Source organism: Schistocerca gregaria, chromosome 3, assembly GCF_023897955.1.
Source record: "Schistocerca gregaria isolate iqSchGreg1 chromosome 3, iqSchGreg1.2, whole genome shotgun sequence".
In the NCBI taxonomy this organism is placed as follows: domain Eukaryota; kingdom Metazoa; phylum Arthropoda; class Insecta; order Orthoptera; family Acrididae; genus Schistocerca; species Schistocerca gregaria.
This window is the reverse complement of record NC_064922.1, coordinates 442,398,457-442,414,871: the sequence shown is the minus strand read 5'-3', so window position 1 is coordinate 442,414,871 and position 16,415 is coordinate 442,398,457. Positions and strand designations below refer to the sequence as shown.

The following is a 16,415-nucleotide window of genomic DNA, read 5'->3' as shown; positions in this document are numbered from 1 at the left end:
AGAACTACTTAAAACAAACTAACCTAAGAACATCACACACATCCATGCCCGAGGCGGTACTCGAACCTGCGACCGTAGCGGTCACGTGGTTCCAGACTGTAGCTCCTAGAACCGCTCGACCACCCCGGCCGGCCTGCAATCCTGGCAACTGACCACAAGCTAAGTATATTCACAGCATTTACGGGGTGTAGCATTGTACATTTGAATAAACCTACGTTTCTTTAAAGAATTGAGCTACCATGTCTAACACAACTTCAAGAGTCTGAGTAATATACAAATTCGTTAAATATTTGCCTTTGTAAGTGAAAAAAAGTGCAGGCAAAGATTGAAATTATGCTTAAAGTTTGTTGTAAGTCGCTAAGTGTTCCCATTATCAAACAATAGAGGAATGTAAACTGGGTAGTTTGCACTCCATTTTAAGCGGAAGCTCGTTTTACACGCATTTCATTGTTTATGATGCCGTGCAATAATAACCAGTAGATGACTTACGGCTAGAAATAAATTATGAAATAAACATTTCCTATATCAGGATGATGTCCCCTGCATTCAAGAGTATTTTAAATTGGATTACCGCCTTCATGACGGCTGAACATTTTTATCACAATTGGACAAAGAACGTTAGGTCATTTACCTGTTATCGCTTGAACTAAATTATGAAACAAATGTGTATCCCTGAAGATGTGACTAACGCCGTGAGGCTAGCTGGAGCTTAAATAAATATTTATCATACAGATGAAGCAGTATTTTTCATCATGATACAATTCTACAGCTGTGAATGCCCACAATACAAAATTTGCTGTTGCGAATAGGATTAGTATTAAAGACGTAATAAACTGAAACTTCATGGCTGATAAAGTCTGCCTACCTGAACAGCGGAAATGTAGTAAGCAATAAAAGGTCTTGGTTTCGTCACTTGTCAGCGAGGAAAGATGTGAAATTATGAATAGGTCGGAAAGTGCTCTTAGTCGTAAATAATGGATGAATGAAGTCCGCGTGTTTGCTGCCGCAAGTTATGCAGCCCAAAGCGAACACACAATTTCCAAATGTAATACCTATTGAATTGTGCTACGCATTTAACATCAAATTACATCTCTTAATGACGGATTATGAGAATATTTTATATTTTTTAATTCGGTTAACAACTACGCGAAATATTGAAAATGGAATTTTTGTTGCTCTTACGCTGCAAGTGGTACGGGGGTCCGGAATAGCATTTTAGTAATATACACTCCAGGAAATTGAAATAAGAACACCGTGAATTCATTGTCCCAGGAAGGGGAAACTTTATTGACACATCCCTGGGGTCAGATACATCACATGATCACACTGACAGAAACACAGGCACATAGACACAGGCAACTGAGCATGCACAATGTCGGCACTAGTACAGTGTATATCCACCTTTCGCAGCAATGCAGGCTGCTATTCTCCCATGGAGACGATCGTAGAGATGATGGATGTAGTCCTGTGGAACGGCTTGCCATGCCATTTCCACCTGGCGCCTCAGTTGGACCAGCGTTCGTGCTGGACGTGCAGACCGCGTGAGACGACGCTTCATCCAGTCCCAAACATGCTCAATGGGGGACAGATCCGGAGATCTTGCTGGCCAGGGTAGTTGACTTACACCTTCTAGAGCACGTTGGGTGGCACGGGATACATGCGGACGTGCATTGTCCTGTTGGAACAGCAAGTTCCCTTACCGGTCTAGAAATGGTAGAACGATGGGTTCGATGACGGTTTGGATGTACCGTGCACTATTCAGTGTCCCCTCGACGATCCCCAGAGGTGTACGGCCAGTGTAGGAGATCGCTCCCCACACCATGATGTGTTGGCCCTGTGTGCCTCGGTCGTATGCAGTCCTGATTGTGGCGCTCACCTGCACGGCGCCAAACACGCTTACGACCATCATTGGCACCAAGGCATAAGCGACTCTCATCGCTGAAGACGACACGTCTCCATTCGTCCCTCCATTCACGCCTGTCGCGACACCACTGGAGGCGGGCTGCACGATGTTGGGGCGTGAGTGGAAGACGGCCTAACGGTGTGCGGGACCATAGCCCAGCTTCATGGAGACGGTTGCGAATGGTCCTCGCCGATACCCCAGGAGCAACAGTGTCCCTAATTTGCTGGGAAGTGGCGGTGCGGTCCCCTACGGCACTGCGTAGGATCCTACGGTCTTGGCGTGCATCCGTGCGTCGCTGCGGTCCGGTCCCAGGTCGACGGGCACGTGCACCTTCCGCCGACCACTGGCGACAACATCGATGTACTGTGGAGACCTCACGCCCCACGTGTTGAGCAATTCGGCGGTACGTCCACCCGGCCTCCCGCATGCCCACTATACGCCCTCGCTCAAAGTCCGTCAACTGCACATACGGTTCACGTCCACGCTGTCGCGGCATGCTACCATTGTTAAAGACTGCGATGGAGCTCCGTATGCCACGGCAAACTGGCTGACACTGACGGCGGCGGTGCACAAATGCTGCGCAGCTAGCGCGATTCGACGGCCAACATCGCGGTTCCTGGTGTGTCCGCTGTGCCGTGCGTGTGATCATTGCTTGTACAGCCCTCTCGCAGTGTCCGGAGCATGTATGGTGGGTCTGACACACCGGTGTCAATGTGTTCTTTTTTCCATTTCCAGGAGTGTAGATTAGTGGAGACTATAATATATACCAGTTCACATAATAATAAGTAGCTTTCCATAGCCAAGCCTAGAAATTCGGAACTTTGTCAACAAAATGTTCTACGCTTATCTTTTACGTATTGTGCATGGTGTCCTTCGAAATACTCTTCCCCACAATTGAAACGCCACTCCCAACCCCGTTTCCACCTCCGAAAGCAGTCTTGGTACGCCTCTTGCTGGATCGCGCGGAGTGTCTGCTGCGAATTTTCTTTTATCTCGTCTGTCGTTGAATACCTTCATGCTTTTAGCGGGGTTTCCAACTTTGAAAATAAAAAAAGTCCGCAAGGGCCAGGTCTGGAGAACAAGGAGAATGACGCAGCGCAATCATTTCGTTTTTTGTGAAATAGTCATGCACGAACGGGGATGAATGTGGGAGTACGTTATCTTGATGCAAGAGCCATGAACTGTCTCGTCACATTTCGGGCCGTTTCATTCTCACATTTTCTCATAGGCATTGCAACAAATCCCGGTAGTACTGTCTATTAACAGTTTGCCCTGTGTGAGGTTTTCACTCTGCAGCGGAGAGTGCGCTGATATGAAACTCCCTGGCAGATTGAAACTGTGTGCCGGACCGAGACTGGGCGAGCTTGGCGACAACACGATGCATTCCAAGAGAGTGTGTCAGGATTTCATGATCTGACGCAATTGAAGTGTTACATTCTTCTGAAATCCCTCGGACAGTCAGTCTTCGATTGGCACGCACAGTTCATTGACGTTCCTGACATGATCGTCGGCGTTAGATGTCGAAGGGCGTCCTGAACGAGGGTCAGCTTTAACTTCGGTCCAGCCATATTCAAACGGTGTGAACCATCCATAACACGGCTCAAGCACTCATCACCGTAGGCTTCGTGCATCATTTGGAGTGGCTGTGTAAAGATTTTCTTGAGCTGCAAGCAAAATTCAATGCAGACGTGTTGCTTCTCTGGCTCTGTGATCTCGAAATTCGCAAACTGTGCGACACAACGTTCTACTCAATGAATCACTGAACAATAACTAACACACATACAACGAGGAAACTTTCGGCAGTTACACACTAAACACGAGCGTGAGAAGGGATGTCAACCCCATTTCGCGCCAACACACCATTGGAGCGAAATTACGAATTGAAACGCCTGCTATACCCGCAGGGCAGTACAGGTAATTAGGACTGTGGAAAGGGCCAAATAAGGTGGCGGACAGTTTCACTTCAAAATTGTAATTTATTGCAATTTAATAACACATTTAAACCAAAACGGCACATAGCCGAACCTTTATAACTACGAGTTTCAAAATCCAATTCTTTCACGGCTAAAGGCCTCCAAACAAGAAATATTAAAAATCAATAAGATATCTTTCAAGTGACTGAAGATACGCAGTTACAATTGCAAATAAAATAATTAATATATGTATCACAGCTAGGCTGAAGCCTCAAGGCAAAAGTGGATAGAACAAACATAAACAAGGTGGAATACAATCGTCTAAAGGCCAAATTAAATTTCAAAATTTTTAAATATATTACCATAATCTTTCTTGCAGAATGCCACAATATTTTCACTTAAGGGGAAATTTTAAGAATAAGGCTTTAAGCCGCTAAAGGCCCACAGCTGATTTCCCAAAAAATTCAAAAATTTCTGAAACCCTTAAGTTTAAAGTGGCTGACAGCGCACTATATGAAAAGATAGCACAACAACAGGAACTTTCAGCAAAATATGCACTTGCCAGAATTCAAACTTACTTATACGGACTAAAGGCCCTGTATTTACATTAAACACAATAAAAAGTGTTTTAAAGCATTGGCTATAATAGGCTACCAACTGACCATTAAACATCCATGAAAAGGGCACTATAGACAACGGCAACGGCACTCAAACGGCTCCAGGGGGGGGGGGGGGGGGGGGGAGAGCTGCATCAAAACATTAACGTTCACTTAGGTGAGACAACTGGTGACCCCAAATACACTTGATCCGTCGGTAACGCAATCAAGAGACAGTCACAGACTGACCCACCAAACGTCTTGCTAGCCAAAAATTGGTACATGAAAACTCAAATACCAAACTGTTACGTACATGATTATCCACGATGAAATATGTATCAAGCAGTCAAAAATACACACCGTGTTGGACAGCGACAACAGGTGAGGAAAGAACGCTGGCTGAAATTACGTTAGTGGCCAGGGCAGGTAACCGGAACACTAACGGCCACAATGCAGAAAATTCCGCTGGGGCACTTGCGTTGTAGTGAACCAATATAGTTAATTCCACCGCACAGCGGCTCCTCGATGTCAACCCCGACCCCCGGAGCCGTCTGAGTGCCATTGTCTATACTGTCCTGCTCATGGGTGTTTAATGGTCAGCCAATGCTTTAAAAAAAAATTATTGTGTTTACTGGCAACCACTCGGCGTTGCTCACAGGAAAAGGTCCCCAACAGTGAACCATCGAAGCGAACGACAAACATGAACGGACGTGGATTTGGTACTTACGACACCACTCAACTTTGACGTCCTGGGTCGGTGAGCCGTGAAGCTCGTAGCGATCGGACAGCTCCACAGACACTCCGACGCTGCGCAGGGACCCCCAGAGGACCCAGCCGACTGTGCCGCACGGAGATATCCTCCCTGGCCCGCCCCAACCGGCTGAATACCCTCAGAATGCCAACAACATCTAAAATTATCGTCAGTGGAACTAACACCAACTACACACAGAACCTGACAAACACTTGCACGAAGACAGTAAGTAAGCACGCACGAAGACAAATCTGGAGTTGGTGTGCACACACACACACACACAGCCGACTGATGAACGATCGGCGAGCCAAAACGCGTCGTCCGGCAGGATGACCTACCGACGATCCACCAAGACCGTGCTCCGGCTCAAGTGATGTGTGGCGGCAATGATGAGGCCAGCCATGTCGACGCAGACCTCACAGCTTCAACCAGACTGGACTAGCGCCGCATTACAAATCCGACTGGCAGGTCCGGACTGCGCTCCAGACGCGTTCCAACTGACTGGCTGCCCCAACTCGCGACCCGAACTGGCTTACGACAGACAACGACCGGAAAGTAATAGCCGGCCGCGGTGGTCTCGCGGTTCTAGGCGCGCAGTCCGGAACCGTGCGACTGCTACGGTCGCAGGTTCGAATCCTGCCTCGGGCATGGATGTGTGTGATGTCCTTAGGTTAGTTCGGTTTAAGTAGTTCTAGGTTCTAGGGGACTAATGACCACAGCAGTTGAGTCCCATAGTGCTCAGACCCATTTGAACCATTTGAAAGTAATAGCAGTCGAGCGAAGATACTACGAGAGGAGTTACATTGATACGCACTGCTAACGGTCAGGCAAAGCAGCAACTCCGTCACACCAGTAATTTAAATTAACGTAGTGATGTGGAAGTACGTTAAAAACAGGGTATAAAATACAGGGCTATTACAAATGATTGAAGCGATTTCATAAATTCACTGTAGCTCCATTCATTGACATATGGTCACGACACACTACAGATACGTAGAAAAGCTCATAAAGTTTTGTTCGGCTGAAGCCGCACTTTAGGTTTCTGCCGCCAGAGCGCTCGAGAGCGCAGTGAGACAAAATGGCGACAGGAGCCGAGAAAGCATATGTCGTTCTTGAAATGCACTCACATCAGTCAGTCATAACAGTGCAAGGACACTTCAGGACGAAGTTTAACAAAGATCCACCAACTGCTAACTCTATTCGGCGATGGTATGCGCAGTTTAAAGCTTCTGCATGCCTTTGTAAGGGAAAATCAACGGGTCGGCCTGCAGTGAGCGAAGAAACGGTTGAACGCGTGTGGGCAAGATTCACGCGTAGCCCGCGGAAGTCGACGAATAAAGCAAGCAGGGAGCTAAACGTACCACAGTTGACGGTTTGGAAAATATTACGGAAAAGGCTAAAGCAGAAGCCTTACCGTTTGCAGTTGCTACAAGGCTTGACACCCGATGACAAAGTCAATCGCTTTGAATTTTCGGCGCGGTTGCAACAACTCATGGAAGAGGATGCGTTCAGTGCGAAACTTGTTTTCAGTGATGAAGCAACATTTTTTCTTAATGGTGAAGCGAACAGATACAATGTGCGAATCTGGGCGGTAGACAATCGTGCAGCAAATTCGCAATTCACTAAAAGTTAACATGTTTTGTGCAATCTCACGGTTTAAAGTTTAAGGCCCCTTTTTCTTCTGCGAAGAAAACGTTACAGGACACGTGTATCTCGACATGCTGGAAAATTGGCTCATGCCACAACTGGAGACCGACAGCGCCGACAGGATGGTGCTCCACCGCACTTCCATCATGATGTTCGGCATTTCTTAAACAGGAGATTGGAAAACCGATGGATCGGTCGTGATGGAGATCATGATCAGCAATTCATGTCATGGCTTCCACGCTCTCCCGACTTAACCCAATGCGATTTCTTTCTGTGGGGTTATGTGAAAGATTCAGTGTTTAAACCTCCTCTACCAAGAAACGTGCCAGAACTGCGAGCTCGCATCAACGATGCTTTCGAACTCATTGATGGGGACATACTGCGCCGAGTGTGGGAGGAACTTGATTATCGGCTTGATGGTTGCCGAATCATTAAAGGGGCACATATCGAACATTTGTGAATGCCTAAAAACCTTTTTGAGTTTTTGTATGTGTGTGCAAAGCATTGTGAAAACATCTCAAACAATACAGTTATTGTAGAGCTGTGAAATCGCTTCAATCATTTGTAATAACCCTGTATATGATGGCGGGAACATGAGCCACACACAGCTCACGAATGTTCGGGAATTTTTTGACCAGAGCTCGTATTATAACGGACGAGGTAAAACTTTTTGCTCTCCCCAAATCACAGCAGTGTTAACGCGGCAGCGAATTTCCGTATTCCGGTTCCGCGGCGTGAGTTGGAACCAGCCCAGTGGAACACGTGCTGTCCGTGTTAAATCATCCTCTCTTATAACAGCGCACCTTGTGCAACTGACGCGGAAGGCGTCTTCAGGTAAGTAAACGCACTTCCGGCGACGGAAGAGCGATAAATTCCGAGGGAGAGTAATAAGTGAGATGTAGGCCCGGAGGAGGCTGTGATTTAAGCGCGCCAGGGCAGAAGGCTGAGAAGTGTGTGTGTACTTCACGTGCCGCAGGTGGCTGGGATGCAAGAGCGCGATGCTGGCGTCGTTCGTGCTGTACGTGCCGTACATGTGCGCGCAGTTCTCGGCGTCGTACGCGACCGTGCTGCCGGGCGCTCTGCTCGTCGGCGTGGGCGGCGGTCCCTTCTGGTGCACGCAGTGCGCCTACACCTGCGCGCTCGCTGACGTCTACGCCAGCGCCACGCGCCTCAAGCCGCAGGTCGTTGTCGTCCGCTTCTTCGGCATCTTCTACACCGTCTACGAGTACGGACAAATCTTCGGCAACCTCGTCTCCTCCGTGGGTAAGATTCCGCCGTAATCCAGCCCCAAGCATTTCATTTTGTGAGACTCACTTACTTCCGACATTCAAAAAATAAATACTAGCAAAAACAGATACCATCGGTGACCATGCAGCTCGTTAGAATGAAATTACACGACACAGATCTGTAACTTCACGGTATTGGTGAAAAGTTGAGAAAACCGTCCCGAAACAAATGTGCTAAAAAAAAAAGTTCAAATGGCTCTAAGCATTACAGGACTTAACAGGCGTTGACATACGTCAACGGGGACAGATGAAAATGTGTGCCCCGACCGGGACTCGAACCCGGGATCTCCTGCTTACATGGCAGACGCTCTATCCAAGGTTTTTTTTTTGTTTAATCTCATTTTGTTCGCTAGTGTTCGTTGCATCTGCTCGGGGCGGACATCGTATGACATCCATTTATATTCGTTGTTGATCGATTGCCTCAGTTTTTTTATTACAGAGAGCACATAACCCTCTGACCGGACGCGCTGAGCTACCGTGTCGGCTCCAACTGAGCCACCGAGGACACACAGGATAGCGCGACTGCAGGGATTTATCTCTGGCACGCCTCCCGGAAAACCCACATTCTTTCGGAAATGTCCGAAAGAACAGATACCCTCTTAGTATATATATAGTTAAGGCTGACTGGCCACTTGACCATCTTCTTCTTCTGTGCGAATGCACTAACAGTACCCGAACTCTTACGGGAATCGGCAACGCGCCGCGAGTAATGAGTATAATGAGCGTGGGCACTACGAATGTAGTGCGGTACAATACGTTGAGAATGTGGGTTTCGCGGGAGGCGTGCCAGAGATAAATCCCTGCAGTCGCGCTATCCTCCGTGTCAGCGGTGGCTCAGATGGATAGAGCGTCTGCCATGTAAGCAGGAGATCCCGGGTTCGAGTCCCGGTCGGGGCACACATTTTCATCTGTCCCCGTTGACGTATGTCATCGCCTGTAAGCAGCAAAGGGTGTTCATTGCATTGTAATTTCATTAAAAAATAATTCGTATTTCAGTTTGTGTGTGTGTGTGTGCGGGGGAGCGCGCGGTTTCACGAGAACCATTCACTGTACAAGAGAATACAGACTGCATTACACGTATTCCCACCAATGTCTAAACACTTCCGCCATCATTCTCGCAGCTTCCGTATTTGCCTATCAAACCATTCCTTGTGGGTATCTCTGCGTTACCGGAAGACAACTGTATTAAGTTCGTAATTGGTGGCGAACTTCTTACTAGGAATGGAAGAAATCGACAGGTTAAGATCGAAACTGTTACTTCAGTGCTGAATAACCAGTACTTTTCGGTATTTGTTTGGTCTCGGTCACAACAGGAGTTTCTTATTTTGTTACTGAAAACGAAAAATATCAATTAGCAACAACAGCAGTGCTAAAATTTTTCGGTTTAAACAAAACTTTTATTAAAAATGAGTGACTTTTATCCGTAAAATTTGCATTGATTTAAAATACTGCGTTATTATACATTCATGCTCATAAATTAAGAATAATTGCAGAATGTGGTGCCACACAACGTGACACTACACAAAACTGTCACTAATAGCATAGGCACATAGGGAACACAACACGACACAGATCTGTAACTTCACGGTATTGGTGAAAAGTTGAGAAAACCGTCCCGAAACAAATGTGCTAAAAAAAAAGTTCAAATGGCTCTAAGCATTACAGGACTTAACATCTAAGGTCATCAGTCCCCTAGACTTAGAGCTAAGTGAACCTAACTAACCTAAGGACAAGGACATCACACACATCTATGCCCGAGGCAGGATTCGAACCTGCGACCGCGGCAGCAGCGCAGTTCCGGACTGAAGCGCCTAGAACCGCTCGGCCACAGCAGCTTGCAATTTCGAATGAAGTTACGAGTTTCGGGTGTCACCAGCAATCCTCGCGTCTACGAAGCAAGCAGATTTAAAATGAAACGAGAAATTATTTAGTTTATACCAAAATTAAAATAGAGTAAAATAATTGAAGTCGTGTCTTTAGGGTTTAATCTGACTACTGTGCAAACCAGAGTATAAGAGAATGCACTTGAAGGTGACTGTATCCGAAGCTAATCCACTAGCTGGAAGGTCGCCATTAGGGCGAATCCTCAGAAGGGCTCACCGGCTATGGCGAAGGTCAGTGCTACTTTGTCAGCTGGCTTTGGTTTGAAGAACCATCCCTAGGAGTCGCTCACTGGAAGTCACATAACAAACGCGATCTTCCGTAGTGTAGGACTACCGACAGAGCTTGTTTTTAACAACCTCAATGAGGAAATAGAAGAAATGCCGTCTGTGGTGAGGCCTGGAGGAACGACATAGAACAAAGAAAGCAGAGCTTCTTCGGAATACGTCGCTTCCAGCAGATAACATAAAAAAGTGGAGGGAAAACTCGAGGACTAGGCCACATTTGACGGAGTGGTACGCCGCCGAATTCACACATTACAAAAATCAGGACTGGCTAACATAAATATTTTAGAAATTCGAGAAATTCGACTGTGCTGCCGAGGTCCCGTGTCGCTAGGCAAAGTCAGAGATCGAAAGAGCGCGGGACACAATTTTTGAACGTCAAGTGTTAGGGAGCGTACTACTGCCTCAATCACGGGTCAGAAGAGGGGACCAGCTTCTTTTGAAGTATATTTTACTAATCGGTGATCGGAATATCCGTAGTCTAGTCACTCTAAATGACATGGAGAGCGAAAACACGAAAACACGACTCTTCCTTGTAGGGAGCAGTTGGAACAAAACCGCCTCTTAGCCAGACTTTCCGCCACCGGGACTTTTTACCAACAGACTCCATCTCCGCTCTTAATCAGCGAAACGACCAGGTGGCTCTCGGAGCACATGGATGCGGGACGTAGAAAATTTTCCGGCTAAATCGAACTCAGTCGCGGACGCAACCAATGACTTCATTTTGCAGACCCTTCAGCCTCTAACTGTAGATGAAGATAGAGAAATCCAGCCGCGACAGCGAGATGAGCCGTCGGTACAGCAAAATCATTTGTGCTGAATTTCAGTAACTTCAAGCTTCATGCTGAAGACTCACTTGCAGATTTTATAATCATTATGCTTTCATCTCCAGCCACAGAAACAAATGTGTATCCTTGTCTGCCGCTATTTACCTTTTAACAGTAACATTTCGGCCATCACGTTACTACTTTGGGGATTATAGATAATTGTTTTGTGTTTATACGTGTTTATTAAAATCAGACTCCAGATCCTTTTACAAGCTTGTGACCGGGAATGTGTGTGAAATCTTATGGGACTTAACTGCTAAGGCCATCAGTCCCTAATCTTACATACTACTGAACCTAAATTATCCTAAGGACAAACACAAACACCCATGCCCGAAAGAGGACTCGAACCTCCGTTGGGACCAGCCGCACTGATCGCGAATAACCAGGATCAAGAAAATGACTTTGAAGGACTAGGTCCGTTTAATGAACATCAATTATCTTTTTGACAACAAAAATTTATTTTTGAAAGTAATAACAGGTCCGCTCTGAGAAAAATGGCTAGTAAAATTCCAGGTTAATTTGCCTTGTTAAATTTACACACTTCAAAAGCGTTCAAAATGGTGAATCTCGCAATTACTGAATTACAATAATAACCTATTAATGGCCTTAAACAAGATGCAAGAAGTTAGGACTTTAACAATATCGGCCTTAAAAAAAATTAAATGAAAAAGAATTTACATTAATCAGAAGAACTATTAAAACTGAGCATTAGATAAATTTGTGCAAGTGATCTCAAAATCAAGATATAAGGCAGAGCCCCAAAGGATAAATATTAACTAGTTAACAAGGCATAACAATTACCCATTATGCCTTACCCAAAAGGTTTACATCAAATGAATTAAAATAAAACTTAGAACAAAGTTACAACATTAAACGGAAAAATTCCCTGTGCAAAACCATTTAATCAGGTAAAGGCCTCTTGTCGAAGAGCAAAATTTCATTTTCATTGCAAGTCAGATAACGTAAGGTACTCAACTGGGGCACAGACAGTGTAGACACGCGACTGCAAACAAATACCAAGCCGCGGTAGGAAATTACGGAGAGCTGTCCCACATGGCCGCATGCCAACCAGGCCAACGAGGCAAGAAGCGACCGACACGGAACGCTCTCCCGGTAGCAAACACCACACATAAATGTCTCACTGAATTAATCTACGACTGAAAGCTATAGTTTAACCACGATTGCACTTATAGAACCATTCAAATAAGGTCATACACCTTAGGAAATAAGATCTGCTGAAACAGTAAGGTCTAAAAGAGAACTACTCAAAGGGAGCTGTAAGTTCTTGCAGAAAGGATTATATAGAACAACTCGCTAAAGTGTTACCATTAGCTAGACGTCACATGAAACTTAAAACTTCAAAGAACTTCATTCTCCATACTCCATAGGATCTTGATATAATTATGCTTGAAAGCTGGGCACATTACATAGTAAAGCAAATTGATATAACAACCAGATATGACGCAAGGCATAAAATTACGTATACTACAAAGAAACATGCGTAACTTTGAACAATAGTGCACCCAATACAAATCTTGGCGTAAGAAAAAAATGGTTCAAATGGTTCTGAGCACTATGGGACTTATCTTCTGAGGTCATCAGTCCCCTAGAACGTAGAACTAATGAAACCTAACTAACCTAAGGACATCCCACACATCCATGCCCCAGGCGGGATTCGAACCAGCGACTGTAGCGGTCCCGCGGTTCCAGATTGTAGCGCCTAGAACCGCTCTGCCTTTCCGGCCTACAGCCTAAGGCCGAGCCGAATATGGTAAGCCAGCCGCTATGGCCGATCGGTACTAGGCGCTTCAGTCCGGAACCGCGATGCTGCTAAGGTCGCAGGTTCGAATCCTGGCTCGGGCATGGATGAATCTGATGTCCTTAGGATAGTTGGGCTTAAGTAGTTCTAAGTGTAGCGGACCGATGATGACCTCAGATGTTAAGTCCCATAGTGCTTAGTGCCATTTGAACCATTTTTTCGAATGTGGTAAATCCATATTACGTGAACATGTCACCGCCGAACAATTAACCACGGCAGTCTTTTAGAGAGAACCCCGAGCAGCAGATTAAAACAAATCAACGTTAAAAAACACACAAATAAATTCGTCCTAGTATCGCATAATCAACTAAAAAAGGCGGGCTGTTGTGTCCTTCCTAGGATACCTGCTTCCCGGATCGCCAGACAAAAATTCAAGCAAATCGGTTTAATGAATTTTTTTATTTACAGTAAGATAAGTGACAAGACTTAACTTTGAGAATTTACAATGGTGCGCAAACAAGGGGTGACAGACAAAATAAGAAAATCTCTTCAATATTATACACAACTCCTAATACAAGTGAAACAATTCAGTTCCTAAATCGCTAGTGTGCAGCTCGTAGAACGGCTAGTTTTCAACTGGGCCGCGTCCAGGCGGCGCGGCGCTTGTGTTCTCTTCTCCTAGAGGCCGCTGCTATCTCGGTGTCGTCCTAGAGAGGGGTCAGTCAGCGTATTATTGGCTGACATCATCTCACGGCCCTCTCTGCTCTAACGTCCTTCACCGACGTGCCGGCGATTGGCTTTTACGTCGGAACACGGGCGTGACGACTCAGTTAATATAAATGCGAAACATCAGCTTAAACAGCTTTCAGAGCGGGAAAGCTGTGCACAGAGTTGATCAACCAGATACCCACAGCATAGGCGAACCAAACCTTCTGTCCAGTCCTTGCAAAGAAGAGCGACCGACGACCCAGAAAAGACGTCGTGCCGTTCCGCACCGTGGGTCCGTTGCCCCAAGCACTGTCGTTGGCCCCGGGTCCACACTCTGCGAGGACTAAACTTAAGCTAACTGCACTGCGCTGTTCGGTGGCCGTTCTGGGCGCCGCTTTTGAAGCCCAGCCGAGGCAGCGATATCCGAACAATGCAGTAATACACCCTACGTGGTGAGGCGCCAGCTAGAAGCTGTCCATAGTGAGAAGGTGAAATGAACCACCACAGATCAAGCCTTGGCGAGGTATTTATTTGGAATTGGCAGTCTTTGACAGGTGTTTTCTCTTCCACTTTTAATGTAATAAACTCAATTAATTGTCACGACTTCCTTTTTCATTTTTTGGAGGTCATAGATTAATTTTGTCTGATCAACAGGGCCACATTTATATCCTTAGGCACCACATCCTATCGTATCCTTACACTACATTTCCACGAAGGGCAGTTATATCACTTAAAAATAATCATCTTGTTGCAGTTCTTCTTATGTCCTGTCACCTAACTAGATTAATAGCACATCAATAAGTTTACTCCGATTAATTATTAATTTTTCTAAAAATCCTTTAAAAGCTTCACGTTGTATAAGAATTATTTTTTATAAAAAATATTGATGAAAGCAAATATTAAGCATGTGCTGGAACTTTTAGACTGAAGAGCCTAAGAAACTGGTACACCTGCCTAATATCGTGTCCGGCCCCCGCGATCACGCAGAAGCGCCGCAGAACGACCAGCTTGAATAGTCCACCACTGACTTGCAGGGTCCATGGATACACGTGTTGTCGCCATACCCCTACACGCCCATCCGCTCGATACAATTTGAAACGTCCAATGTCTGTCGAGGGGCCCAGGCGAGGCGTAACGCTTTGTGTCGTGCAGTCGTCAAGCGTACATGAGTGGGCCTTCGGCTGCGAAAGCCCATATGGATTTTGCTTCGTTGAATGGTTCGCACGCTGCCACTTGCTGATGGCCCAGCATTGAAATCTGCAGCAATTGCACTTCTGTCGCGTTGAACGATTCTCTTTAGTCACCATTGGTCCCCATCTTGCAGGATCTTCTTCCGGCGGCAGTAATGTCAGAGATTTGATGTTTCCGTATTCCTGATATTCACGGTACACTCGCGAAATGGTCGGTCGTATGGGAAAATCCCCACTTCGTCGCTACCTTTGAGATACTGTGTTCCATCGCTCGTGCACCGATTATATCACCACCTTCTAACTCACATAAATCTTGCCATTGCAGCAGCAGTAACCGATCGAAAAACTGCGCCAGGCACTTGTTATCTTATATAGGCGTTTCCGACCGCTGCGTCCTATTTGCCTGTTCATATATCTCTGTATTTGAATACGCATGCCTATATGAGTTTGTCTCGCACTTCAGTGTGTGACGCAAGTGTACACTAATCGTGTTTGACATTGACGTGATTATTCGGATATCTCTTTATTCTTAGAAGAATCAGTTACTGAGCGTCTGCAGTACGTCTGAAATGTCACTCTTTCCAAAGTGTTATTTGATACCACACCATATTCAACGCCTACCGGTATTGATTCTCCCCCATCCCCTGTGACAAATTGAAAATTCACTTAGTTATGTTAATTATTGTAATATCTGTGAAACTAAAATCTGTGTGGGAAGTCCATACCATCTACATGTTATACAGGGTGGCTATAATTAATCTTTCGCCAGCTGAGAGGGCGCCCATAAAAAACGAGTGATCGTAGGAAAAACGACACTTGGTGGCAACACTTGTAAGGACTTGAGGAAGACAAATAAAGAATAAACTGTTGAGAGAAAAACATTTTTAATTTCCACATGAGTGGGTAACATTTGTGAATTTGGTAACATGTTTTCGTTACAGGTTACAAATGTTGCCGAATGTGATGACAACCTAGAACAGAACGAGAGATGTCTTTCACTATTGTTCTCGGCACTTTTCGAGCAATGGACCTCGGAATGTTCAGCTGTTGTGACACAGCTCCTGCACTGCTTGAAGATCGCACACTGCGTCCAGATTTCTCAGCTATGGAAACAGTTTGTGGCGCAGTTGGCCGCCTGCCTCTCCCAGGAGCAGTCCCCAACTCGACAGTTAATTTGAACTTCCCGATCACGTTCTTCAAACCCGGTACGGAAAAAGAACCTATCCGTATACCTTTAATGCGTCAGTACTCGAGAAGAGCTGCAACATTGTTGTTGTTTTGATAAAACAGCTGTTCACCTGTTACAGACCCATGTTGATTGTCTGCAATTGTAATGCACACTTATGCTTTTGTTTTCAACCCTATGTCGCCGTACCACTCTGTCGCGCATAGTCTGAACATCATTTCTTTAAAGTTGGGTACCAATACGGTAAATAGTTTTTCATATACACTGGGTCAAGTAAAAAAAAAACTTTAATCATAATCACACTGCACTTCTTTAGTAACTCTACGTTTCGGCATATGTGCTGGAATCTTCTTGGGGAGTCTTCTAATGCGCAACGGTGGCTGGCCACTAATAGCGGGCTAAACTGTTAACTATGAGTAATAGGTCACAAAATTCTATTTCCAATCTGATAACGGGTGCGGAAACCTATTAATTTCTTAATCTT

General features: G+C 45.6%; 1 protein-coding gene across 3 annotated transcripts in view; it reads left to right on the top strand.

Moving 5' to 3' along the window:
• The window catches only part of LOC126355137 (UNC93-like protein), a 980,883-nt gene that overhangs the window by 708,761 nt on the left and 255,707 nt on the right, over positions 1–16,415 (top strand). For 2 of the 3 annotated variants that reach the window (XM_050005319.1, XM_050005320.1), the window contains one exon: positions 7,787–8,073. The exons of the other annotated variant lie outside the window; for it this stretch is intronic. In XM_050005319.1, coding sequence (XP_049861276.1) covers positions 7,787–8,073 — 287 coding nt within the window. The remainder of the gene's footprint in view (positions 1–7,786; positions 8,074–16,415) is intronic. 3 annotated transcript variants of the gene reach the window in all.